Below are 26,779 nucleotides of genomic sequence, written 5' to 3' on the forward strand. Positions count from 1 at the left end.
CTTTGGTAAAACCTGTGTACTTCACCGGCAATGGTCTGACGCTGCTGAGTACAAAGTGGGTTGGTTAACCAGTCCCTCATTGAATATGTATGAGATGGGGCATCAGACTAATGCATATTAAATGAGTGGTGGTTCCAGCTGCGCGACAGGCGAAGGGTTGCAGCATGTCTGTGCTGTAATGCTACCCTGTGCCGAGTACTCTGAAAGAATGAGGGCGGAATGTAATGAGCACATGCTTATGCCTTTTAAATAATGCAAGTTACATTTTGAGAAAAAAAAGATTACTCAGAGAAATTGCACTGTATCTGCAGGTCATGCATGGTCTAGGTCTGACACTTTTGCGTGTATTCAAGGTCTAGCCTCCTTTCCTCACTTACATTTCTTAGTTTTAAAGTTTTAGGGTTGTCTCAATCCTAGTGGCTCATTCTGGCCTTGTAGTCTAACACCAAAACACATTCACACTTCTTGGTTCTGTGTTTTGGGACTAGTCTCTTTTCCTCCATAACATTTCTCCATTCTGGTTGTAAAGTTTTCTTCCCCCAATTTTGCTTCTTGGTTCTGGTGTTGTAGGGCTTGGTGCCCGCATCCCCACTTTAATTTATTGGTCCTGGTGTTGTATGACTCAATACATCTCCATTTGTCTATTGATTGAGCCCTGTGTTATAGGGTTGCATTTGCACTGTTTTTTTTTATCGCTAGTTTAATTCCTTCCCTTCAATAGTTTTTTTATATCAGCGTTCTGCACAGTGGCCTTTGTGCTCATAGGAATAATGCATTCATGTGTCCATATATAAAAGAGATGTGTGTGGTAGAAGGCATGCAGAAAAAAGGTCTGGAAGAGAATTGTGAGTGAGACATTAAAACTGAACAACAACCTACACACATTACCACACCATTTATGAATGAGATTCCCACAATTTGGTATAGAGATGCCAAAGGGTCGAAGTCTTTGATCCCAGGTGGTGGCATCCCAGACCCAATTTCCAGGAACTGTACGTTTGGATGCCAAAATGGAGAATAGCTACATGGTCCACAAATACTGGTCCTTTATCATGTGCTAATTCCATATTCTGAGGAAAAAAACACTGAGATGCTCCTCATGCTAAGAACAGACATAATATTGCAGCAGGAGGGCTGGTGGGAGTCGAGGGTGGAGATCGGTCTGGGGGTCTGGACAGGTTAGAGGAGCTGAGCCGGAGCACCGTCTCCTACCCTGTGAAGTGTTTTGGGCAGTGGGGGTTACACACAGCCTTGAGATCTGCTATTGGCCCAGGTCTGTTCTTTATCCAGGAGGGCGAGAGTGGAGGGGAGCACATATCCCCAGGCACTGCTATTGGCCAGGGACGGTTCTGCAGAGGCGTGTCAGAGTGGTAGGTGGGCGGGAGGCTTTCATGGCAGGCCAGAGGGAGTGGCGCCTGTTCGCCCTGTAACGTACTTTGGGAGCGAGAGAAGGGTTAGGGGTTGCACTCAGCAATGGGTTTTGCCAATCCCTGGGCGGTCCTTCCTGTGGGGGGTGGGGGGTTGGTGGGAAGAGGGGTGGAGGGTCTTAGGAAGTGCAGGACTTGCTTCTTCAGAGAGTAGTATACTCCTCATTACAAGTGCTGGGTCTGGTGGAGGTCTTGTCTGCCCTGCGCTCCTCTTCGGGCCCAGTGTTCTGGTTGCTGTCAGCCTCCTGCATGCTCTATGATGTTACTGATTAGGTTTTCTTTGGCCTATGACTAAAGTTACCACCTCCTTCAGCTGTAGCCATTTCCCTTGAAGGCATTCTATTTTAAGGCCTTATACTGCTTCTTTACTAGTCTCACTTTGTGGTTCCTGACAGAAGATTAGAGTCTCTTGAAAAGTAGAGTATGCTTTTTCACCTTACATTCCACGTCAAACCACGCATGCTCCGGACATTATTCCTAAAATATAATTTACGTAAAATGTAGCATATCAAATGTGAAGAACCTTAACTGTCGGCTATACGCATGAACACAAGTATGAATAGAAAAAAGCAACTTAGACTATGAAATTGCTCAAACCATAATACTTGGTAATAAGGGCCTTATTTGGAGTTTGGAAGACGAGATACTGTGTCACAAACATAGCGAATGTCCCCTCCACTGTATTACAAGTGCATTTTAGTCTATGACAGGATAACTGAAACAATTTGAAGGCCAATCCCATTTGCCAAACTCTAAATAAGGCCCAATGTTCTTAGTACAATATAAAAGCCACATATTGTTCATATGTATTTATGTCGTTCTGACTTGTTTGTGCGAACAAATCTCCCTTCACCATCATGCTGGTTTTTCGTGGTTTTCATGGCCTTAGCTTCTTTTCCTTGCTCCTATTGTTCCATTTATCAGTTATGATTTTGTAGGGGCACTTTACTCCTTCTCATGTACACTGTTTGTTTCTAATGTGGTTGGGCTGATCTTCTTCCTCCACTCACCCTTAATGGTTGCTCTGGTGTCTAGGCTTATCTCCCTCTCTCTGATCTCATTGGTTCTTGCGATGCTCTATGGCTTGTTGTTGCTTGGCTCTTGCTTGCCTTATTTACTCTTTTTGGTCGACTTTGTAGCTGTGGGGCTGCTTCCTTCACACTCCCATTAGTTGGTTCTGGTGTTGCATGACTGATTTCCTTTCCCAGTTTTGTTTGATTCTTGTGATTTTAGGTTGGCTTCCCCATTTTTCAGTTTGGTTTCGTAAGGTTTGCCTCATTCTCTGTCCCTTAGGTTGGTATTGCATTTGTTGGATCTAACTTCCTTCGCACAATCCCATTTATCAACTCAGTTTCTGCAGAAGTGGTCTTTCCCTTTTCTCACTGGATCATGTTTATTAAGTTGTATGGTTAAGCTTCTTCTCTCCCATTCATTGGCTGGTTCTAAGATTGTATGATTGGGTTCTTTACCCCACATTTTGGTTGGTTTAGATGCTGTTGTGCTATTCTTTTTTCATTATTATCACTGATTGGTTCTTCTTCATGCGCTGGTCCTGTCTCATTGTTTGGTTGCAGTGTTTTCCCTCTTGTTGTTTGGTTGTGGCTTTGTAGGGCCTGTCCTCGTTATCCTTCTCTCACACTCATTAAGTTATGCTGAATGGCTGGTCTCCTCTACCTAATGTCACTGGTCGGCTCTGGTGTTGTATGGCTGTTTTTCATGAATCTTTCTCATTGATTACTAGAAGTGTTGTAAAGCTGCCCCCCTTGTCTCAATCTGAGTTTTTGATTCAATTGGTGGTCCTTCTGTTTTTACTTCTCTGGTGGCTCGCTTTGATGTTGTATGTGATTTCCATGATTCTCAGTGCTTCATACTTCATGCTATCTTGCTTTTTCTTTCAGAAAAGAAAGGGTTCTCCTTTCAGTACAATCCAGGAATTCTTCGAGGCAGTCAGTTCATGAAGATGTTGACCAAAGAAGAAGTTGAGGAGGAACAAAGGTATGTTTGATGTGCTGCTTAACTAACAGTTTTGCTTTGATACATCTCTGGCACAGCAGGAAGCAGACATTGGCATGGCCTAGCAATGCTTACCAGTCTAGCGGCTGTAATGAAATGGCTATAAGCAAAGCCGGGAAATATGAACTGGATGGCCTGGTGTTTGAGTCTTTACTTCTGAACTTTCTACTGTCTTCTTTAGTCTTAAAAGCCATCTAATATCTTGCAGTTATCATTTTCTTTCCAAATCAACCCAGACTACTATTATTGATATTCAATACCAGAAAACATTTGAAAATCAAATAATCTGTTGACATATATTACTATGGGCCAGATGTACAAAGGGTTTTTTGCAGTTGCAACTCCTCTGAATTAGTAACATGCAGGGTTTGTGACTGCAGAAACCCTCTTTTACACAACCGTTATACACATCCACTAATCGCATTTTGTGATTTTGTGATTAAGAAATAAATTTCTGAAACTCAAAATGGGATTAGAAATCTTTACTGAATCTCAATTTGGAAGAGCGTGTTTAGGGTGTTCCTTCCAAATTGTGATAAAGTAGCTATATATCATTGGCTTGTATCTGTAATTCCAGCCGCAAACCATTCATTAGTTACTTTCTCCCAAGGCGGGGTGGTAACTGATTTGTAATCTCTTTGGAATTTAGGGTGGCGACTTCAAGGGGAGTAGGCAGTGGTCCACAGGACTACAGCCAACCAAATCTCACTGAATTTTTTCAAAATGGAAAACTTTTTTTGAAAGCAGCCCTGTTTCATTTAAGGAAAACATGCAATCACATGGATGGTGGTCTGTTGTACCCTGAAGACCACCATCCCTGTGATTGTAGTCAATTGCAGGGGATTGTAAATTGCGACCTGCCTAATGAATATTAATGAAGTAGCTCATCCAATGATCCCCTGCGATTCCCTTTTTTGGGAACTGGCTTATTGATACATAGGTCAATTTAGCAAAATCAGGTTGGATTCACAACAATTCAATGCACAATATGTGACCACTTTTTGCGAATGCAATCTGAGCACATCTTGCCCTATATTTTGTAGAACTCCTCACTCTTTTCTTACTCTTTACCCCTTTCCCATTTTTCTCTCTCCGTTATGTTTTCTTATAATCTTTCCTCCTCTTGATTCTCTTTGCTCTTTTACTTTAGCCTTTGCTTCTCTTATCACTGAACCCCGTGTTGTTGTCCCATGCAGGATTCACAATGTGTCTGTCTGCAGTGTCTTTTTTTCAATAACATTCCCTTGTGCTATATATTTTCTTTTTTCCGTGTTTACCTCTATCACCTTTTATCTTTCCTACCTCATTACTAAACCCGGGCAGGTAACTACACTCCGCCAGCGGAGTTTACGTAGTTTTGCCTACTCCACGTTCCGTTGCGAGCGCGGAGTTCAGACAAAACTACGACTCCGTGGCAGAGCGTAGTTAGCCAGCCCCTCCACCCTCCCAAAATAATTCAAAGTTATTAAAAGGCACTTGCCTGCCCCGTGGCTGCCTCCTCCTCAGCATGGCCGCTCTCCTGCCTCCTCCTCGCCGTCCTGCTTCACTGATAACCCCTACGTTGTATGTCTTGCGAGTGCACATGCGCATGCGCAAGACGTACAATGTAGGGGTTATTAGTGAAGCAGGACGGCGAGGAGGAGGCATGAGAATGACCATATCGAGGAGGAGGCAGCCACGGGGCAGGTAAGTGCCTTTTAATTACTTTTAGTTATTTTGGGAGGGGGAGGGCGCGGAGCGAAGTTCCACGGGGTTGCTTTCCAACTCCATGGAACTTCAGGTAGAGGCACTACACCTGCTCCGCCCAGGGTTACTCATTACTGCTTCCTAGTGTCATGACTTCATACTCTATTGTAATCATAAGACAGATGGGAACATACAATCAATCCTGTAGCTGCTTTCGCCTATCCCTCTCTCCCTGGATATCCACTTGTCTCCGATTTTCTACGGGCCACTTTTGAAGAGCTTTTTGTGCACTCTTTTTGTCTGTAATTGCCACCACTTTGAAACTATCAGCACAGCTTGTAGAGGAGCTGATGTGGTAAGTAGGGGTGGATGGAACTCATGGAGTTTCACTCCTAGTAGATACTCAAAAACTTTGAGTCTTTCGAGTGGCGAAGTTGTGGTACTTCGTGCTGCTCGTGCTATTTTTAGCACATGGAGCTTGTTCTGTGCTGTAACATCTAAGCAAAAGGCACCACACAATCCGTCAGAGGGCACGTCTTCTTTCTGCTGCTCGAGTAGATTTTCTTCTTGAGCTGCAGTTTTCTCACTGCGAGCAGCAGCTTTCTCAACACGAGTGGTAGCGACCTGCAGCACCCACCGTATTGAGAAATCTCACCGGGAGGCAGGCTATCGCCTGATTTTCTCGATCATGCTCGCCACCTTACCTCTGGCAAACTGTGCGTGAGAAAAAAGCTGGGCTATGCGGCGGTTTGTGTAGTTTTTCCGAAACTTGGGCAAAACTCTGCAAACTCCACCAGAGCTGTGGTGTTCACTGCCCAGCCCTAGTGCAAGTAGATTGAGCGAGAACCAGTGCATAACTAGTGACTATGGTTGCAGGTGGTGGGCACAGGTACTCATTTTTGAGGACCAAAACTTTTATTTCTTCATGCGAATTTGATTGAAAGCAAAAGAGAGGATACACAAAACAGAGAAAGGAAGAGGAAGGGAAAGACCGGAAAAAAAGTGACAAAGGGAGAACACACAGTGAAGTAAAGAACCTGCAAGAAAGACATAAAGACACAGGAAGTGTAAGGTGGAGGAAGAAAGAGACCCAATGGGGAACCAAATCTAGAAAACCTTGGTATTCGGTAAGACCGTCATGCGGCAGTGCAAGTGGCAGGCTCCCAAGGAAATCTTTTTTTACAAATTAAGGCCTGGTTTAAACCTTAATGTTGAGATGGGAAGTCGAGTAGAATGTGCGTTTTCAAGAAAAGGCTGTTTTCTGCCATAAAATATACCTTAGCAAAAGGATTAAACATATGACAATGAAAGGAGCTGCCTGGTTACTTTTAAATGTCTTTAGAAAAAAAAGTCTAGTTTCTTTGAGTTGGAACCGGCAGGTTCACATTCCTGTGCACATGACCGCCTCTTGAAAAGCGAGTTACAAGAATGAGCAGCACTCACAGACAGGTGCAGTGGGCTTGGCCTGCGGTTGATCTTGTACTACAGTGGCCTCCTTTACGCAATCTGTAACAGAACACTAAGGCCCAAGCCCCACTTCTTTATCGCCAAAATGAAAGAACGGGTGGGTGTTGGCGAGGCAGAGAATCCTGCTGTCACCTCCCCTCACCTCTCTTGTGGTAGATGACGTCAAGACCTAGAGAGATTGTCTTAAGGCACCACGTGCCATTTTCTTGGGGTTCGGTCTTTTTGCTGCAAAGCAGTTAGGTGCACATATCTCTACTTTTCCATCTTCCCTGATGTTTATTACCCCTTATTTTGATCACTTTCCATTGGGAAACTCCCATTCCTCCAACATCTGCTGAAGGCAGACATGATCTGTGCAATCACCATTTGAACTTCAGGGCCTCAATCGGAGAACTCCCTCGGCGTTACAAAGTCGAGTAGTTCATCCAGATCTAGATTTGGTTGTGAATTCTGTTACTGCACTCGCAGTCCTGGATTTTGAGCAAAACTACAAGAGTAAGAGCGCAAACAAAAAACAGGACTGGCTGTGGCTCTCTGGGTGGAGAGTGGCCAGCTTGGGAGCTGCTTAATTATCGTGGTTGCCGTGTCCAGATCAGTTTATGTGATTGGACCTCTTGGATGATGTGAGGCGGGTGCATTTGGTTATTCTTTGCACATCACAGGCTGGAGGAGTCATAGAGCTGTTTTTGTGTCTGAAGTTTGACTATGACATGAGCTGGTTTAGTGCTTTGCAGCTGGGTGAGTGCTGACTTAAGGCAAGGTAATCAGTACTATTGTTTGATGCCACATTTGCTTTGAATACTCAGTGTAGCAGTAAACTACTTGAGCAGAAGTACTCCCCCGCATTGGCAACTGAAAGGATTACAAAATAGCAAAACGCCTCAGTAATTTATTCTTCTAGTCCAAGTAACCCTAAATGTAGGAAAGTTGTGGGTTGGGGCCCATGTTCTCAAATTCCTATCATGCTTCTTTTAGTTAGTTTAGGAGTTAGTATTGATAGAATCTGTGGTACGCTCAAGTGATAGGAAGTTGTGGATGACCAGAGATAGGAACATCTGGAAAGAAGCATTCTAAATATGCCATGAATATAGCCTGAAGAGCTTGCGGATGGTAAGGCTTCCACGCTTCCCAGTGCAGAGAGCCCAGACCTGGGTAATGGCACGCGGTGGCAGGTAAGAACTGAAGAAGGTGACGGTGTGCTGCCCAGAACTATCTGGGGTGTGAAAGGCATTCAACTAATTCACAGAAGAGGTTGCAGCTAATGTCCTGTACCGATGCCATTGCGTAAGCAACATTTGTTATTGAAGTGTTTCTTCTCTGCCCAAAAGTATATCATGTCTAATACTGGACATGTGCGGAGCCCTGATGACTTTAGAGCTTCTCTGCAGGTAAGGTGCCAGAGATCCAGCAGGCTGGGGTCTCAGAACATTTGCAGCTCCTATTGATACAACCTCTGGACAGCTCTCATGACACTGTTATGACAAGCATGCCACATTCTCATTACAGGATTGAGTTGACCTCTGACCTCACATCTCTGTAGCTGGCACTCTAAGTCCTCGGCCATAGCCCCTGTTACAAACATTCTTGGTAAGGCGCGGCTTCTCTTATTAGAACTAGTAGAGTGATCCTCACCCCAGTAACAACACCCGCTAACATTTGAAACCCAAAGTTGAGTGTGTTCAGTCTACCCCTCACCTCCTTGTATCACCACCCATCACCTACCCTCATGTCCCTTTGTCATAACAAATTAATCAACAGTGTCCTACCTTCCTACGCCCTGTGTGCTTGGTGCACAGCATCTGGAACGGAGTCACGTGAAGAGGGGAGAAGCGGGGTACCATTCGTGAATCTTCTTGACATACTTTGCGACTGTTTAATACAAAATACAGCTAATGTACAATTTAGAGTTGACTTAAATATATGCGCTCTTATCCCAAACTAGCCAGTAACTAGTACGTTACTATGAGTATTACTTATAAAGCTAAACTATCTTCGACTGTAAGATACCATCTACAAGGGTGGGCAAAGTTTTAAGCTACACACGCGTGGTTGACCAAAGTTGGCAAACGTTGTCCCGTTTGCAAAATGTGGCAAGTTTGCTAAATGTATTCAACTTCCGAAGTTTTCCACCCCTCAAAGAGCAATAGTGTGAGAATTCTCTCACAAAACCTTTTGGTGATAGAATTCTCCATAAAGCTTACCTTTAGTGAAAAATTTCTCCCACTGTTTGTTTAAAAAAATCAGCAAAATGTGTTACCCTCACAAATATTGTGAAGTTTAAATGAACTTCACCAAGTTGCAGATGAAAGTGTTCCACAGCTTCGCACACCTACAGTCGGTATGCGTTCATTTCTGAAGCTTGAACGTGCAAGATAAGGTCTTATCAAAGGGAGAGAAATAACTGTTCGAGAAACCTTGAATTCCTTACCTCATTTCGCAATAAGGGTTACGGCTCATCAAAAATGCTATTACTTTTTCCGTTTTAAGAAAAATAACTCATGATGTGGCCCAGATGGCCGGGACTTCCTGCGGGGGTTGCGGTCAGCCCGAGCAACGGAAAATGCATCACCATTAGTTTGCTAAATAGAAACCAACATGGAGTTAAACGAACCACAAAGCCAGGACTTTGAGCTGAAACACCACGGAAACTAGATACAAAACACTGCCTTATTTTACGGCATACCCTCTACCCTAAAAATATTAATTACCGTCTGCCTCCAGAAGGTTAGGGAAGGACTCCACTAGGTGGGCAGCACTGTTAGCACTGAGCAATACATAGGATAAGTGTGCGTGTAAACAGTGCACTGCTGCCCTCGTGTGTCTGTTCGGGAAAGCTACAGCAACAGAGAATTTAAATGAAATAGAACGCAGAAGAAAAAGAGAAAGGGGCCGCAGCTGTCTGGCTCGTATTTCTTCCTCTTAGCTGTGTTACCTGATTTATTATTTAATTGTTCGTGGTTTTATGTAGCGCCAACGTGGCCTAAGGACACTCGGTTTACAAGAGAATATGAGTTCACAAACGGATAACAAACAAAATAAACAAAACGTTCACCATCAAACATTTCTTGCTTGAATGTGGGAGGTTCTTCATCATGTTCCTCAATACCGGAGATTTTCAGCTTATTGGACAGGCAGGAGAAGAGTCATGATGGCTCTAGCTTCAGCGGAGAGCCATTGAATTTAGGAAACATGTAATGTGGTTACATTTCTTGTGGCCTGTAAGGCTGTAACAGCACTCCTCTGAGGGGTGCCAGATGAACTTTTGTTAGTCTGGACAGGAGCGAGTTCCTAGAGTCATGAACTGCGGCTTTTTAAGTCCTGGTCTGGAATTCATTGCATGATGTGGGAGAATAACCTACATTGGTGGCGAGCACTCTTAGCCATGGCAGTATTTTGCCTCTGAAGGATGTCAAGGATAAAACTTAAGCATTTGCCATTCTCGATAATTGCTGGTTGCCAATTCAGGGAAAGAAATTATTCCATGCACTCTTGTACTTTAAGGTTGGATTTTTTTCTTTGAGATCATTAGGAATTTTAATATAGATTGGTTAAGTTGAGATGGTGGTTTGACATTCACTTTTGAAATTTGGTCAAGGTGTTGGAGAGTAAGAGAGTATCGTTTGACTATGGACAGCTGGGGATGGACATCATCTGTACACAGAGTTACTGAGGATCTGTCCAAATGGTTTTAGGTAGAGGGTGAACAGAGTTGTGGGTTGACTTCGGTAGAGACAGAACTTGCTATTTTAACTGCTTGATAATGGTTTAAGGAAAAGGTGAGCCCATTTAGGATTACCCCCTCAGTGCCCATCCATTCCTTCAACCTGTTATTTAGAGATGCGATTGACTGTATTAGAGTCAGGCGAGAGACTTAGGATCATAAGTAGGTAAGAGTTGCCAGAGTCAAGGATAGGATATGAGGCATCTGATATGTGCAGAAAGGCAGTCTCTGTGCTGTGAGCCTATCTGAATAGGCAGGTGTTTGCCTAGATGTGGAGAAAAAGGGCTGCGTGCGTCTGCACAGCTTTTAAGCACCTTTCCTAAGAAATTAAAAGTAGAGAGAGTATGGAAGCTATTCAAATTATTGGCATCCGAGAGACTTAAAAGACTTTTAAACTATTAAAGGAAAACCACCTTGTTTAAGTAAAGGATTCACCAGGGTGGTCAAGTAGGGCATTAACTGTTTGGCAAAATCTTTGCTGATGGAGCCAGGTATTGCATCAGAGAGGTGGTTAGAGGGTTTAACCTTGATTATGGTATCTAGTAACTCTCCCTCTGAGACTTTGTCGAAATGCGACCGGAACCACTGACTTCATGGATCATCTTGAAACCATCAGGGTTGTTGGAGTTTGTGGGAAGTGAAAGATCAATTACTTTTTCTTTAAAGGAACTCCCAAAGTCTGCATTCATCGTTCATCATGGTAGTGGGTATCTGGTGGTTTGTTTAAAGCCTTCAAATAGGGGTCTGGGTCGATTCTTGGAAGCATCCAGGAGAGATTTGATGAGTGAAGATTGTTCTGAAAATGTGCAATTTGCATTTTTTTTTCTGGCAGCTTTGTGAGCAATAACACTTATGCCAATGTTGTTGCATTGAATCTTTTCTTTTTCATTTGGACCTAAGATTTTGTGGTGGACAAAGGTTATTGTGAAAGGAATTTGAAGGGTTGTACTATCGAATATTGACACCAACAATATCAAGATAGAAGAATATCGAGGACAGAATATTGGGGGACAAAAGAAAGGAAAGTGCATATAGAGAAGTATAGATTTACAGACTACCTTGAATATATACTGTGTAGGTACATATTTGTGGAGTTAGGTCTAGAAATCTAGATTTACTACCTGCCGATATTATTTTTTCGATATATTGTCCTTGAGAATCTGTTTCACTGACTATTGTAGGCTCAATATTTAGGGTACACACCAATTTGAAAGTGTTCAGACCAGTCAACAGGGACGGGGTCATAGGCAATCAGAAATGACTCCTTTAAAATGATAATATCTAGAATGGATCCTTTTCAGTATATGGGTGTCAGGCAGTGTTTGAAGATATCGCTGTGGTAGAGAAAATAAGAGAATGCATTCACAGGTTTGCTGTTCTCCTGGCCCCAGTGCAGATTGAAGCTTCATGGGTACCATGCACTTCATCAGAGGTTATTAGTTGAGTGGTGAAAAAGTCCATACAATATCCGCCAAAGTGCTTTTTTCACTGGGGGAAGGAGGAGGTAAAGGGTGGAGGGTGGTTGGATTGAGGGAGGGCATTGGACGTTAGTTAAAATTCATTCTGGTATTAAAGGCTTTGCATGCATAGATTTCCAGTGAAAGGCTCTGGAAACAATGATAGTGAGTAGTGGGAAGAGTTCGGCAGCTCTAAGGAGTCTAGGGTAATGGTTTCTTCTTGGTAGTCTGTTTCCCCATGGATTATTCTTCAAGGCAGGTTGCTGACCAGACTTTGAACACTTTTTGTATTTGAACATCAAGCATAACAGAGAGTCACTGCCTATGCTAAGACCTCAATTTTCTTGGTCATCTGAACTATGAAGGGTTAGAGATCAGATGAGGGCGACATGTACGACTCAATGTGGAGGAGGATTGTGTTGTCTTTCTAGATTGGAGCTAGTTTTAGGTATTGATTGCTGAGGACTTTCTGTTTTGGGCAAAGAGCAGGTGATTAGTGTAGCTTCTGAGGTGGGGTTGGCAGATAAGGAAGGAGGGAGAATTTAAAAAAGTAAGCAGGTTCAGGGGGAACAGAGGAGATGCAGGGGAGCTAGCGGAAGCAGGGGCTGAGGCAGCATTTGGGGAGAGAAGAGCATAGCTAGCAGCAGCAGGATGATGATGAGTAGGGGATGAGAAGGGTTGTGGGGGGAGGACTAATGTGAGCAAGGAGATGAAGTGGTTCAACAAGGTGTGCAATGGAGAAAGTGTAGAAGATTCATCTGCGGGATATACAGGAAGTCGATGGCTGATAGACTAGTGTGGGGAAGGGGGAGTGGTGTGAAGGGTGAGACACTGAGGAGGTAAAGGGTAAGAAGTGACATTAACATGGTTGGTGGAAAAAACAACATGAGATGATGTGTACAGGGGCAATGTCTGAGGAGGCTGAGGGCTACTAGGAAATAATTAGTGTTGGTCAGGGGAGGGCAGAGGGAGAAGCTGGAGTCAAGAGAAACTTTGGTGAGAGGTGGACAAAGTTGATTGAGCAGTGCCGGACCCGCATCATTGGATTAAAATATGATTTGTCATTGTTCTATTTTTAAAGATGGAGATGGTTTCCCATTGAGGTACAGTGAGGGTGAGACCTTAAGCTTTGACCATAGGGTATGTTAGTCACTGCAGAGATATGTAGGCACTTCTGTATATTCTTTGCCCATAGGTCAGTACTGTGAGTGAAATATAGGAGGTCCGTTTTGAGTGTCCCCGTCTGAGTGCCGTGATTTTGTTTTTTTGTAGCATATTTTGATAAATGCAGGGGATAGGTTATCTTAAAGAAGCTAGTGCATGAGGTGGAGAAGTGTTCTAAGAGAGAGATGACACCACATTGGAACATCTTAAAAGTTTTAGGGATGGATTACGGATAAGTTGTCTTTTTGGATTGATTTTAGGACATTGGTCCCTATACTTTTCCCTGCTCTTATTTGCAAATATTTGTACGTATTGTTTTGTTTTTCACATGAAGTGTTACAGATGATAATAATTCAGAGCAGCCTAAAAATATACATCTCATGTGCCATAACCCAGGCCATGCTTCCCTTGTGCGCAGGGAGCAGCAACCCCAACAACCATCATATTACCCATAAAATAATCAATGTAAGGTTGAATCACCCTTTCAGTTGCTTTCAATGAAGGGCATGGTACACGGTAAATCGAAAATAACTTTGGACTTGGAAGTACTTTACAGCTACAGATAAGCTTCCACTCACCGATTATAGCAGAATTAATGGGAAAAGGAGCATGCTAGCAGTTGAACAACAGTCTTGGCTAAGTTATCTAATTTGATTAAATGCAGCTTGTATTACGGCCATTTATTACCATGGAGCCACCTCTGCAAAAGGTTATGCATAACGCTTACATTACAGTGGGGAAGGGCTAACTAGCAGTGCTGTTGTGCATGATGCATTGACAGGCTCTCCTTCAAGGGCTGGAGCATAGACAGGGATGTCTATTGGGAGCATCAAGTACTTAAATCGAGCCGGGGAGGGGGGATCCGCATTCATTTTTAGGGTCCTGCACTTTTTTCCCCCTCATCAGGCTTTAAGCCGAGAATTAAAAATACAAACAACGGGGGTGGGGTTGAAAGAAAAGCAAGACCAACAAAGTTTGAAGGCAAGTATGAAGAAGAATTTGCAATTCTGAGATAATAGCTCTGGGAATGTCTATGACTATGCAGCATTGGCATTTGTCACCTGACCCTCAATAGTTCTGGCCACGGGCCTTCGAACAAAATGCGAGGCCCCTGCACTTATTGTGTTACAAAATAAGCTGTGGCAGCATCTAGGTAAGGGTGGTTTACCATGCATATACACCCAGGTTATTATGAAGTGATGCATGTCTCAGACTACCTTGTTCCCGCCAATGTGCTTTAACAAGTATGTTTAACCAGCAGAAAGTTGGTTCATCTGTTCAGGGCACACTGCTCTTGTGCTAGTGATATTCAGCTATGTCTCAAAAGCCACAACAGCCAACTTCGAGAGAGTTGCAGTCTACTTTGTCCAAATGTAAAATGATACTCCAATGATCCACCCTTTCTCCACCAATGACCAACAGCAAAACCTAAACCAATGAAGGAAGGTAGAGATGGAGTGTTATTGAACAAGAAATTTGTTAAGAGAATGATTGAATGAACCAAGACATGAAAGCTTGTCGTTTACATCTGCGCTCACTACAGAACTACATGAGGGTCCCCTTCTGAGATATTGGTCGCCGATCAGTGTATAACGGAATTCTCTCATATTCTTATGTTTGAAGTTTTTCATAACATACTTTGTTAAATTCAGAGAATAGGGGATCTTAAAGCAGTTAGTTCCTGATTCGGATAAGTGTTTTGAGAGAGAAGTGATAGTGAGTGGGGCGTCATAAATGCTTTGGTAATGAATCACACTCTCGATCAAAGCCACGGTATGCTGTAACTGGAATATAACTCTAGCTTAAAAGTACTTTCGCGATGCAGACCCGCTTTAACTCACCCATTTTAGCGCACACTTTGCGAAAAGCAGCACGTTTACAGTCGGACAATGCAAACATGCTGCTTTTGCTGGCGAGATTATCTCATTTTAACCAAATTCACCTTGGATTTAGGCCATTTATTAACAAGGCAATAGATCTGTAACGAATGATGGATGATACTTACAAGATGGAGAATAGTGGCTGACATGCAATGCTGGTGAATCAGATGCACAGCGAGGCTCCTGTGCATCAAAGGCTCGAGCATAGAGAAGGATGTCAAGGCTGCAGGGTGAGGGTGGCTCATCATGCAGATAGGCCAGGGTTATTATGGGTCAGAGTGCCATGGTACTGCTCAAGTGCTTTAATGAGTATATTTCACCAGAAGAAAGCTGGTGCATCCGGTCAGAGCGCACTGCTCTTGTGATAGTGATACACAGCTATTTATTAAAGTGAATTAAAAAGGCACAACAACCTAGGGCATGGGTCTGAGTTATCCATTAGAGACAACAAATAGGTCAGGGGCCACATGCACTTCATAAAGATAGAAAGAAAGGGTCAGATTCACAGAACTAACTTAAGACAAAATCCTAAACTTACTACCATTTTGGTATTCACAGAAGGCACTTACACATTTCAGTATTCACAGAAGGCACTTACTCATTTCGGTATTCATAGAAGTTAGGAGTCCTAACTTTAGTACTCCTAAATGCTTTCTGTGAATACCGAAAGTCTTAAAGTTAGGATTTTTCTCAGTTTAGGAGTAGTAAAGTTAGGAGTCCTAACTTTAGGACTCCTAAATGCCTTCTGTGAATACCAAAAGTCTTAAAGTTAGGATTTTTCTCAGTTTAGGAGTAGCAAAGTTAGGAGTCCTAACTTTAGGACTCCTAAATGCCTTCTGTGAATACCGAAAGTCTTAAAGTTTGGAATTTGCTCAGTTTAGGAGTAGTAAAGTTAGGACTTCTAACTTTACTACTCCTAAACTGAGAAAAATCCAAACTTTAAGACTTTCGGTATTCACAGAAGGCATTTAGGAGTCATAAAGTTAGGACTCCTAACTTCTGTGAATACCGAAATGAGTAAGTGCCTTCTGTGAATACCAAAATGGTAGTAAGTTTAGGATTTTGTCTTAAATTAGTTCTGTGAATCGGGACCAAAATGTTCTTCGAATAATCCAGCCTCTCCTCATCAATGACCAAAAGACAAAGGCCTAAACCAAGGAAGGAAGGTAAAAAGGAAGAAGTGTTATTGTATACGATATGTTAAGGTAATGACTGAATAAACCGAGAATTCAAGGCTTGCCACGTACATCTGCCCTTACTACAGGCGTTTTCATGTCCGTTATAGAGAATATGACCCGAGGGTGGTAGTTCCGCCCCCCGAAAAACTCAACCTAGAAAATAATGGTGCTTGCTATGAGTGAGAGAATTATTGTCACTGTTTCTCAAAACTAGAACAACCATGTTCAATCACTAGCCCATTGTGAAAGGATTAATGATTAATGGCCCGGCGGCGGCAGCAGCAGAGACATGTCCACAGAAATAGACATACACAAGAGATCCTAGACCGCTGGACACCATGCAGTGGCCATGAGCGACATGAGGTAATGAATGATGCCCAACTACAATGGCACAGACCTTAAATGATCACTAAGACAAAGTGGCACATGAATCGGGAAGGAATAAGAACACCATATAGCCTCCTAGGAGAGGCCATCTTTGACACAGTGCGGGCATGCTGAACAGCACTTGTGAATCCCCTGAGACAGTAATAGCACAGAGCTTGGATCAACGCATCCCATCTCAAGCATTAGGTTCCCCTGTGACGGCACAAGGGGGGAAGCATTCCCTACACTGGAGACACAAACTGCTGAAGTTTCTGTGTAGGCCTTCTTGTAGTCTGTAATCTCAGCACTGTCATCTTGGGAGGTTCTTGCTTTTCTTGCTTGTGAAGCTTGCTTCGACACATCTGTGCCCTCTGAGAAGGTGGTCTTGGCCTGGGACATCCCCTCTTCACGTTCTGGCTCACTCTGCATGCACATCTTATCCTGCTCCCTAACAGCATGACTTCTTTTACCTGCATGGCCGCTCCTGCATGTGCCCGCAGCTTCACATGTGTAATCTTTGCCTTTTATCTTTTGCAGCAAAGTGAGGTGCCTGTGTGTGATTCAGAATGAGTAGCCTTGCAGAGCTGCTGTTACTTGTGTTCATAGTCCAGTTGGTCCAAAGGGAGCCTGGAAGGGCAACGGTGAAAGCATGATGAGGATCACTTGTGGTGGAATAATATTGATTGCAAAAATAAAATATGACATCTATATCATGGGATAAGTATTGTTTACAAAAATATTGCTCTATTGTGTATTGATTTTCTATTATTTCATCACATGAGGTGATATTTTTGTAAACAATATTTAAGAGAATATTTTTATCAGATGATGTTTAGGCTTCGATATCCTGGTACCGTAGCTGCAAGTACACGCTCAACAGCACGATTTCTATAGGGAGTTTTGCTTTTCCAAATCTCCATTTAAAGCTGCAATAGCCCATTTATAAAACCCTATATAATTTAAAATGCTTTACAAAGCCTCTTATTTAGTAAGCTGTTTCTCTCATTTAGTTGGTCTAATTATTGTGCTTTCTCGAATTGGTTAATTTTGTTTGCAGGGCAAAAGGCTAATAATGGCCTTGAACTCGTGCTGCGTTGCTGCTCTTCCATCCTAGGAGGTCCTGTACGCCGTACCATGTACTGTGTCTGTTCGCTACTTGCATGTGCGTGCAGGGAGCGAGCAGGTTTCATCCAGGCCTTTATCTACTCTAATCTGAGCATTACCTGGTCTCGGTGTCTCTGCTCCTCCTGGTACACAAGCCCACCTGACTGTGCCACGTGGCACTCATCCTCCCGGCCTGCTGGTCTTTTTCCATTGCTCTAACCTGTTTCTTTTCTTGGAGCGCAGCTAGCCCTACATCTCTCTCCTCTTTGAGAGCCTACCTGCACTTCTCTGACTTTCGTGGGTTCACCTAATGCCCGCTCCTTCATGTTTCCCTTTGAGTCTGTAATATCCCCACTCCTCTATTATGCCTCTTCATTGGGTGAAGTTTGGGAGGAACACCCCAGAACAGAGGCCAGAGGATGGTAAGACACACAAGACCCATATATTATTTATGCCATAAACATCTCTAAGTGAGGGTTGGAAATAATGATGGAATAGTGTCAGACCTTCACCATCTGCGTAGCTAAAAGGCAAGGATGCAAATGAAACGCCATCGATTTTAAACACACAAGAAGTGTCAGCATTATTCACTCCGAAAGATGGTAAAAGGGTATTTGACACTTTGAAAACATAAGCCAGCGACACCTATGAAGGCTAGAAGCAGGCGTGAAAGTCTGCGTTGTCGGCTTCAAAGCACCATCTACTTTGGTATCATTAGGCCTGAAGCACAACGTTTTAAAAGAATCCCAAAAGACAGAGCTCCGCGTGCTGTCAGCTCATTGTTTCGGTGCTGAAAATGTTGCTGTCTAGGAAGCAAGAAAGGAAATATTTGCTTGGCACTTCACGTGTCAGTGAGTCACTAACAGCATCTAAGGGTGCAGTGATCTAAAACTGCCTTACGCTTAAATAATCAGCACACCAGAAAAATGAATTACTTTACAAGTCTCCTGTGGGAGCTTTGTGTTCGAAGCATGTGTGACTGTAGATAAAAATGCTCTGCATATTCCTGCTATCTACTGTTGAGTCTGGATGTGTTTTTCTTTGAATAAGTCTTTCGAGCCACGTGGTAAAGTGATTCCCCTACTTGGTGACAATACGCCTGGGCATCGACTTAATTGTTAGATTTCTTTCTTTCCATTCTCAAGTTCTGAGGTGTGTTACTGCGCTCTTCTTCGAGACCGTTTCGTACTACTTTCAGTTCATAATTCACCCTTACCCTCGTCGGTGTTGTTATCAAACGCATTTCCATCTTTGGGATTCCATCTCTGGGAAACTATCGCCTGTAGAATCAACGTGCTCCAACTGCAGCCTTTGGGCCTCACCCTTCCGGGCCACTCTTTTGAACTCTTTGTCTTCCCCTAACAATGCTCTGCTAATGGAATGGACGAAATTCATTTTTTTGCCTCAGGTGCCACGCTACATACCTGTGGACCGATCTACATCAGGTCTGCAACCTGTGCCTTTCTCCCGAATCCAAGGAACAAAACTGCGAGGCCTGCCGATCGTTCCGATTGAAGAAAACCTTACAGGACCGAAAGGTGCATCGCAGAGTATGTAGTGTCAAGAGGTCAACAAAACACCTGACATCTTCAGCCAACAGGATGCCGAGGAGGAGGAACTCCATGAGGCCTCTGAGGCCGAGGAAGAGGCTTTTTCCTTAGAAGACTCAGGTTCCGACTTACAGATCGACCGCTAGATGCAGGACCTTCCATCGGGTCAGCATACTGTGAGTACTGCTTCCATTGTCCTGCCACCAAAAGACCTTTGGTTCTGACTGAATATAAGGCTTCTAGGCCACGGCTGCCAACAGGGCATGGTCAGCACCGAACATCTGCTACGGATGCCTTGCCCTCTTGCTCGGCACCGAAAGCATGGCCTAAGCCATCGGCCTCCACACCGAGCCAACCCTCTTCATCTTTGGCTCTGACCAATTCAGCTCTGAAACTGAAGCCCATCTTTGCGCCAAAAATGTTGTTACCGGCATCGAAATTAGTTCCAGGTTCTTCGGTAGAACCAAGCCTCCAGACAATGCAGGAACAACTCTATCCATGACAGAATCAGCTGCATATGCAGCCTCAGACTGACTGCATCTTAACCCAGACTGTGGTGTCGGTGCCACCTCCTTCAAAGTGCCACCATTCATTTGGAGAAGCTATAGACTTACTGGTGCCTATTAAAAGAAGAAAATTGACAAGGCTACTAGTCCTCTCCACCTGCTTCTCCGCCACTGCCACTGCCACCTCCTCCACCCTTCATTCCCCCACCTCTACCCTCTCCACCTCATTCTCCAGGTGATCCCCATGATATTTCTCCACATGTGCCCACACATTCCTTCACGGGTGGGCAAGAGGGGGCGGATGATTCTTCTCATGATGCACCACAGCCCACAGATCCTTGGCCAGATTATGCAGTTGGTCCCCAGGGGGACACAGATCCAGACCTCTACCCTGCCAAACCATCGCCTCCTGATAATACCACCTAATATCAGGAACTCATCAGTAGGGCTCCAGCGTATCACCAGGTTTCGCCACTCCATAAAGAGCCTATAGAGGAAGACTTCATTTTTGAAACTCTATCAACTATTCATAGGGCTACCCAATACCCTTTAATGTTAAAAGGCAATATGAGCCACTGATGACATCTTTAAAGACCCTGCGTAAGCATACATTATCACTACCAGGGTCAACAAAAAATACGAAACTGCACCCTCAGACCCTATTTACATCTGAGGGCAACTTCCTTCTGATTCATTAGTTGTTGCTAATGCATGTAAGAGGGTTAATTCACAAACCATAGCAGATGCTCCACCTCCTGATAAGGAGTCTAAGCTAATTGATGCTTCAGGGAATTGAGTAGCGCCACAGTCTGCCAATTACTGGCAGATTGCAAATACATAAGGCCCCTTAGCCAGGTATGATCATGCCCACTGGGATGAAATGGAGGAACTGATCTAGTACCTCCCAGATGAACATAGAAACAGAGGACAAGAACTTGTACAGGAGGTCTAACTAATTTCCAATATCTCCATTAGGTGCGCCCTGGACTCCGCAGATATTGCTGTCAGGGGTATCAATATCAGTGTTTTGTTATACAGACATGCTTGGCTGCGTATCTCTGGCTTCAAACCAGAAGTCCAGCAACCTCTTTTGAATGTCCCCTTTGACAAGGAACACCTGTTTGGTCCACAACTTGACCAAGTGTTGGAAAAGATGAAGAAAGACCAGTGGTTGCTAAGTCCATGGGTGCACTACAAACACCCACTCCCCGTAGCTCCTTTTGCCGCTCCTCATATAGTGCAGGCTCAAAAGCAGCATCTTCCAATGCGTCTTCTTTATCCTTTCATGCACAACGTCACACCTCCTCTTCACAAGACTATTAGAAGGGGCACGTACAGGAGTACCAACTCCAAAGGTCATGTTAGACGTGCTTCCTCCCATGGTGTCACACCCACCACCAAATAGTGACTCCGTTCTCCTTTCCCCCGATCAATTAACATCTGTCTGCTCGATTGCAACAGTTTCTCCTCATCTGGTGAGCCATAACATCGGATCAATGGGTGCTGGACATTATCCTACATGGTTTTTCTCTGGAGCTCATCACCACACCTCCAAACTTTCTATCTCATATACACATTCTCTCTATGGAACATCAAACATTGCTCAAACAGGAAGAGTAGTTCTGAGCTACAAACAGTTCTGTTGGGTGAATGAAATCTCCTGAAGGGGAATTGTAAAAGAATGTTTTTCATTAAACATTAAATACTAGTGGGGCCTATAAATGATCCCTCAAACATGTATGAAACTTCTCCTGACTCAAAAAACACAAATCTTTCAAGAAAATGATATCTAAAAAATGCTGACATAACACAAACATTAACTTATTTTAAATATATTATTTTTCATATATTAAAACATGTATATCTATCTCTTTTCATATTTCTCTTTTGAACGGCTGTCCTGAGATCATAACAAACAATGCATCACATTAACATATACATAGTGAAAATCACAAATCTCCCAGTGATCACATACACAAACCTGAGACCTTGGAACCACATATAATCAAAATTTCCCAAAAATGTTTTGTTCAGTGTATTCATTCCTTAGATCTTCTTTACATATTCCAAGGATAGCTGACATAGGACATAACGTAATGTCGTCGACGTTTCAACCCTGTGTTCAAGTGTTATTCACTATACATCATGGCAGGTCTTCCTCAGGACTAAAACAGACCAAAGGGCAGCCTTCAATGTAGTCAAAGAAAGACACATATGGCGTGTCCAAAGCGGTATCCATTCCCCGTTGAAGATCGCTTTAATACAATTCCTGTGTATAACATCACAGCTGTGTGCGAAACTCTGAAGTTGTCTACTAAACTAATACGGGGTCTTCTGCTCCACCCCGACCATGTGTTGTTGGGGGTTCAGTCCCATCCCCCTTCACTCTTGTTAAATGGAATGTGCCCCTTTACCTACTCTCAACTTGAACCCTACTGCTCACTCTTGTTACCCATGTCACCATATATTTGGTGCTTTTAGACAATCGTTTGTCCACTCTCTCCCACTCATCTTCACCAACATACTGTCTGCTGAAGCTCCCAAAAAGATTCCTACACTTCTCAAGCCCGCACACAAGTGATCAGGAAGATGGGAAGCCCCTAACATGGACCATCATCTCCTTGTTTATCTGTGTCATGGTCTGAGGCTTCACAAGTCACCTGGCAGTGCTTGCCAAGCACTTATCCTAAATAGCAAGCCCCCCACGTATTCAATGTTGGAAACCTCAGCCAAAACTGCCAGGAGGTGGCTGTAGGGGCAGCTTGCCCACCGTTCTTGTGGTGAACAGATAGCTACGAGTACAGCTCAGGGGCCCCATTTGGATGTGGAGGATGGCAGTGCGATCCGCATACCCTCTTGCTCATTGTCAGGGAAATGCAGGTCGGTGCTGCATGTCCACATCCCCTTGGAAGATAGTGTTGAGATCTGCTCTCCCCTCCCCACCTAACCTGGGAGATGGTGAGAGCTGAGTGTTTTGCAATAGCATTTGTGAACATTTATTTACAAAGTGTTTTGACTAGAGAGGATGTACATAGGAGGAGTAGGTCAAACTCATAAGTGAAACAGTCACCAGGGAGGTAATTTCACAGGTGAGACAGAAGCAAGCGTTTGCCAGAGAGGTAAAGTTGGACAGCACAGAACAGTTCTGTTTGCAAATATTTCATATGCAATTTATCGTAAATTATTTAGAAGTTCTACTGATCAGGCTTGTGACAACGTGGGCAAGGACGTTGTTGAGGGAAGGAGACTGTGGACGAAAGCTGTGAGAATGGGAGACAATGGCAAACCCGCCACTAGGATTCTTGGCTGCATACAGCATAAGGCAGTGCAGGACTATTCAATGCTGAATCGCACTCAATAGTTAAATTGGCATGAATGTGAAGGTGAAGGGTAGGAAGAAAAGGAAATATGGGGCTTGTTGGGAGAACCGAAATGCGACGATGAGGCCTCTAAGAGGAGATTGACCCAGATCGGTTCATAGAAGTACTCTATCAGGAAAAAGGATGAGTATTGAGTTTGAGATACACCAGGACACAGAAGAAGAGCTGACAGAGTGGTAGGAAGACATTTAAATCAGGGATGTAACTACCATTAATGCAGCAGGTGCAGTGGCACTGAGGCTAAGGGAAGTGAGTGGCCAGTGCATCTCAATTAAGGCTGCCTTTGTATGGTACCATTTTGAACTCAATATGAGAGTTGTGTAGGGACTATAAAATAGGTATGAATGTGGTCAGAGCCCATAGAGAGATCTGGCAGGCTATGAACTTGAGATTTGTGTCTATGGTGGGCATCCATAAGTAAGTTTAAAGCTTAAGTGAGAACAGCACTTAATTTGTAAAAACAAAATAAGTGCTGGGGCTCTCGTTAGGACCACCATAGTTTGCCCCACACATGGCCACTGTACTTTCACAACTAATAACCAGCACGATTAATAGAGTGAAGTAGTGGCATAGCTATAGAGATAAAGGGTCTCCACAAGGTTTTTAAGCCTGTCTTCGCAAAATGTATGTGAAATTCAGGTTGCTACTCAGACTCACACATGCTCTCAAACTCAACATATAAACACACACAAAGCAAAACAAATACACACACTCCTCAACCCCAAACACACTTAACCACTGTACTGCTTGTTGCTGATGCATTTTGTGATATGTTCCTGCTGCACCTACCTCAGTTCAGGTCCAAGGAATGCAACGATTCTACAAGCTACAAAGTTATCTTCCTGCTGCATTGGGCTGATTTCTGTCACTTCAGATATAAAAAAGCATAGATACAACTTCACTATCCCATTGGTGAAGCCCTAAATAAATTACTAACACATGCATAGAGGCTCTGCTTAATCAGTAAAGTGTTGGGCCAGCAGCAGCACTACCATAAGTTGGGGTACTGAGTACCAAGGCTGCATAGTCTTGATTCAACCTCATGCATCTTTGATTCCCCACTAGACGCTCCTTTGCTCTTTACCTCAATCTCAGATTTTTTCATCCCTTCTTCTTTTTTCACAGTTTTTTGCCTTTCTCTTCCTCCTTCTTTCTATCTTTTATTTGGATCCCCAAAAAGAGTGACAGTGAGCCCCACCTGCAACCACCGGCTCAAATTAAGCACTGTACAGATGGCTCTGCAGTAATCAATACAAAGTGTTAATGAATGTAATGCATCCAAGCATTGGCATTCAGTCATTTAGGAAAGTTATTTTACTATCAATACAAAGGAATTCATAAATCAATACACAAGCCTGCTGGTGCACAGAGGAGCTCAATATGATGAAACGCTACTGCAAACAACTGGAGTGCAGATGGAAAACGAGCCAAGACAATGTTTACAGGAACCTATTCAAATCTTCCCATAGATGCTACCACTAGCAGTTTCCGGCCACCAAAACGTTCTGCTCTAGCAAACCTAATCATGAAAGATTTCACCTTCAATAGAAACACCCCCCTCACAGGACCTCTGCAACAAGCTCTCACTATTCCTATGCAACAAGATAAGCACCATATGTGACAACCTTGACTCCCAGCTGGGCCTGACAGACCTCGCAACATGACTCCCCATCTCATCAAGGGAAACTACTTTGACCACATGGCCCGTCATCTCCACAGACAAAACCACATCCACTGTGCAGTCCGTACACTCTTGAACACCATCAAATCCTTGCCCCCACCATTCTTTCACCAATGGACTACAACCTATCAGTGCAGCACTCACCCATATCTCATCAGTCATCTTCCTGCACAACTGGAAATATGCCACAGCACTCCCTCTGCTTAAAAATCCCTCAGTAGACCTAGCACATTCGCCAACTACAGACCCATCTCCCTGCTACCGTACCCCTCAAATGTCCTGGAGAAAGTTATCAACATATGCCTCACCAACTATCTCAATGACTGCCAACTCATCCACACCATACAATCTGGCTTTAGACCCAACCACAGCAGGCAAATAGCACTCATCGCCGCTACTGGTGACATCCTTTGTATCCTAGACAGAGCTGACAAAACTGTCTTCATTCTCTTCGACCTCTGCATGGTATTCAACACATTATCCCACCCCATCATTATCCAATGTCTACTCGAGATTGGAATCCAAGGACCTGCTTTCCACTGAATGTGCTTCTTTCTGGCTAGAAGGACAAAGTCAGACTGACCCCCTACTCTTTAGATGCCCATAACCTCATCTGTGGAGTGCCACAAAGATCCTCACTCAACTTAACCTGATTCGATGCTTACATGACCCCTCCAGCAAACATCAACCGCACCGACAACATTGATGCTCGGTCCTACGCCCACACACATAATCCCCTTCTCGGACAATGACCAAGTTTGCCAACTGCATGACCAAAGTAGTAGATTGAATGAAGACCTACTGTCTCAAACGTAATACAGAAGTTGTGATTTTCAGGAATAAATGGGACTCCACCTGGTAGCCGTGTAACTCTAACCCACACCCAGCCCTACCACACATGCACAGGACCTCTGGATTATGATTGGCAACCTGACTCAACAAGACTGCTCTAGTCAACACCTTCACAGCCTCCTGCTTCCACACCCTGAAGATGGTGAGAAAATCTGCAAATGGCTCCTAACCAGCAGCCGCTAAACTGTCACTCATGCCCTCATCACAAGCAAGTTGGAATGGGAACACCCTCTATGCTGGGATCAGCAAAGAACCTATCAGACGGCTTCAAACATCCAGAACTCAGCAGCCAGAATCACTTGCAACCTATCACACCCCATGCACATCACACCACACATCAGAATCCTCATCTGGCATCCAATACCCAAACAAGCACAACTCAAACTCCTCACACACACCTTCAAAGCACTACACAAAACAGACCCAGCCTACCTCAATAGCTGAATCTCATTTCCGGACCAACCATATATCTCTGCTTGGCAGGACTCTCACATCCCATTCATACACAGAACCAGAACTGGCAGTCGGTCTTTCTTCTACATTGGGCTCAAAGTCTAGAGCGACCTGCCATTACGGATCAGAGCAGCCTCTTCAATTCTTGAGTTCTGCAAGAAGCTGAATTTATGGCTGTCCAAATGGACCCCTCACCAGCCCAACACAGAGGCTTCCCATGAAATCAATAAAGAGGATGCAAAAAGGATTCTCCTACAACCAATGCAAAGGAGTTATTAAACAATCAATCCAGAGGAACCCCAAACAAACACTATAACACACCCATCCATTAAATACAGAGGAGTCTATCACAATCAATACACACCACCTCTATATAATTAATGGGAGATTCTAGTTCAATAAATGCAAAATATGTTAGTGTAGCCATTACAGAATGTGCAAAAGTTCACTTACGATCAATAAGGAATATTCTCAAAAATCAACAAGATTCACAAAGAGTCGATACAGAAAGTTCCATTACACTTAATAGAGATTCACAAATAGTCTCCCTTATTCCTTTAAAATGAATATGAAGGATGTGCATAGCTTAATAAATAGGATTTATGCATTTAGCACATGGGAAGTGACAGAAAGCCAGAAACACGAAGATTATATCAATGCAACCACATCCTGTCTCTGTTTCCCAGAAACGCAAGCGAGTTAACATCTCTCCATTTCCGCTGTCCTACGGTACAAGTGAAAATAGTCCACCACCATCAGCACTTGCGATTGTTTAGTTTTATTGAGAGATTTAAGTCCTTTCAAAAACAAGGTTGCATTAGCCATATTTTTTCCTCCTTCGTCAGGGCACAAGAAATTTTGATTAGCTTTCAGTATATCCCTTAATTTAATCTG

The 26,779-nt window shown here is 43.6% G+C and overlaps 1 protein-coding gene across 3 annotated transcripts in view; it reads left to right on the forward strand.

Moving 5' to 3' along the window:
• MXRA7 (matrix remodeling associated 7) overlaps window positions 1–26,779 on the forward strand; it is a 278,558-nt gene that overhangs the window by 157,947 nt on the left and 93,832 nt on the right. For 2 of the 3 annotated variants that reach the window (XM_085616907.1, XM_085616906.1), the window contains exon 3: window positions 3,326–3,422. In XM_085616907.1, the coding sequence (XP_085473033.1) occupies window positions 3,326–3,422 (97 nt within the window). Of the gene's footprint in view, window positions 1–3,325; window positions 3,423–8,099; window positions 8,181–26,779 lie in introns of all 3 variants that reach the window. The other variant, XM_085616908.1, reaches the window with a different exon arrangement.

The sequence above is a fragment of the Triturus cristatus genome, chromosome 7 (genome assembly GCF_964204655.1).
Source record: "Triturus cristatus chromosome 7, aTriCri1.1, whole genome shotgun sequence".
NCBI classification, from domain to species: domain Eukaryota; kingdom Metazoa; phylum Chordata; class Amphibia; order Caudata; family Salamandridae; genus Triturus; species Triturus cristatus.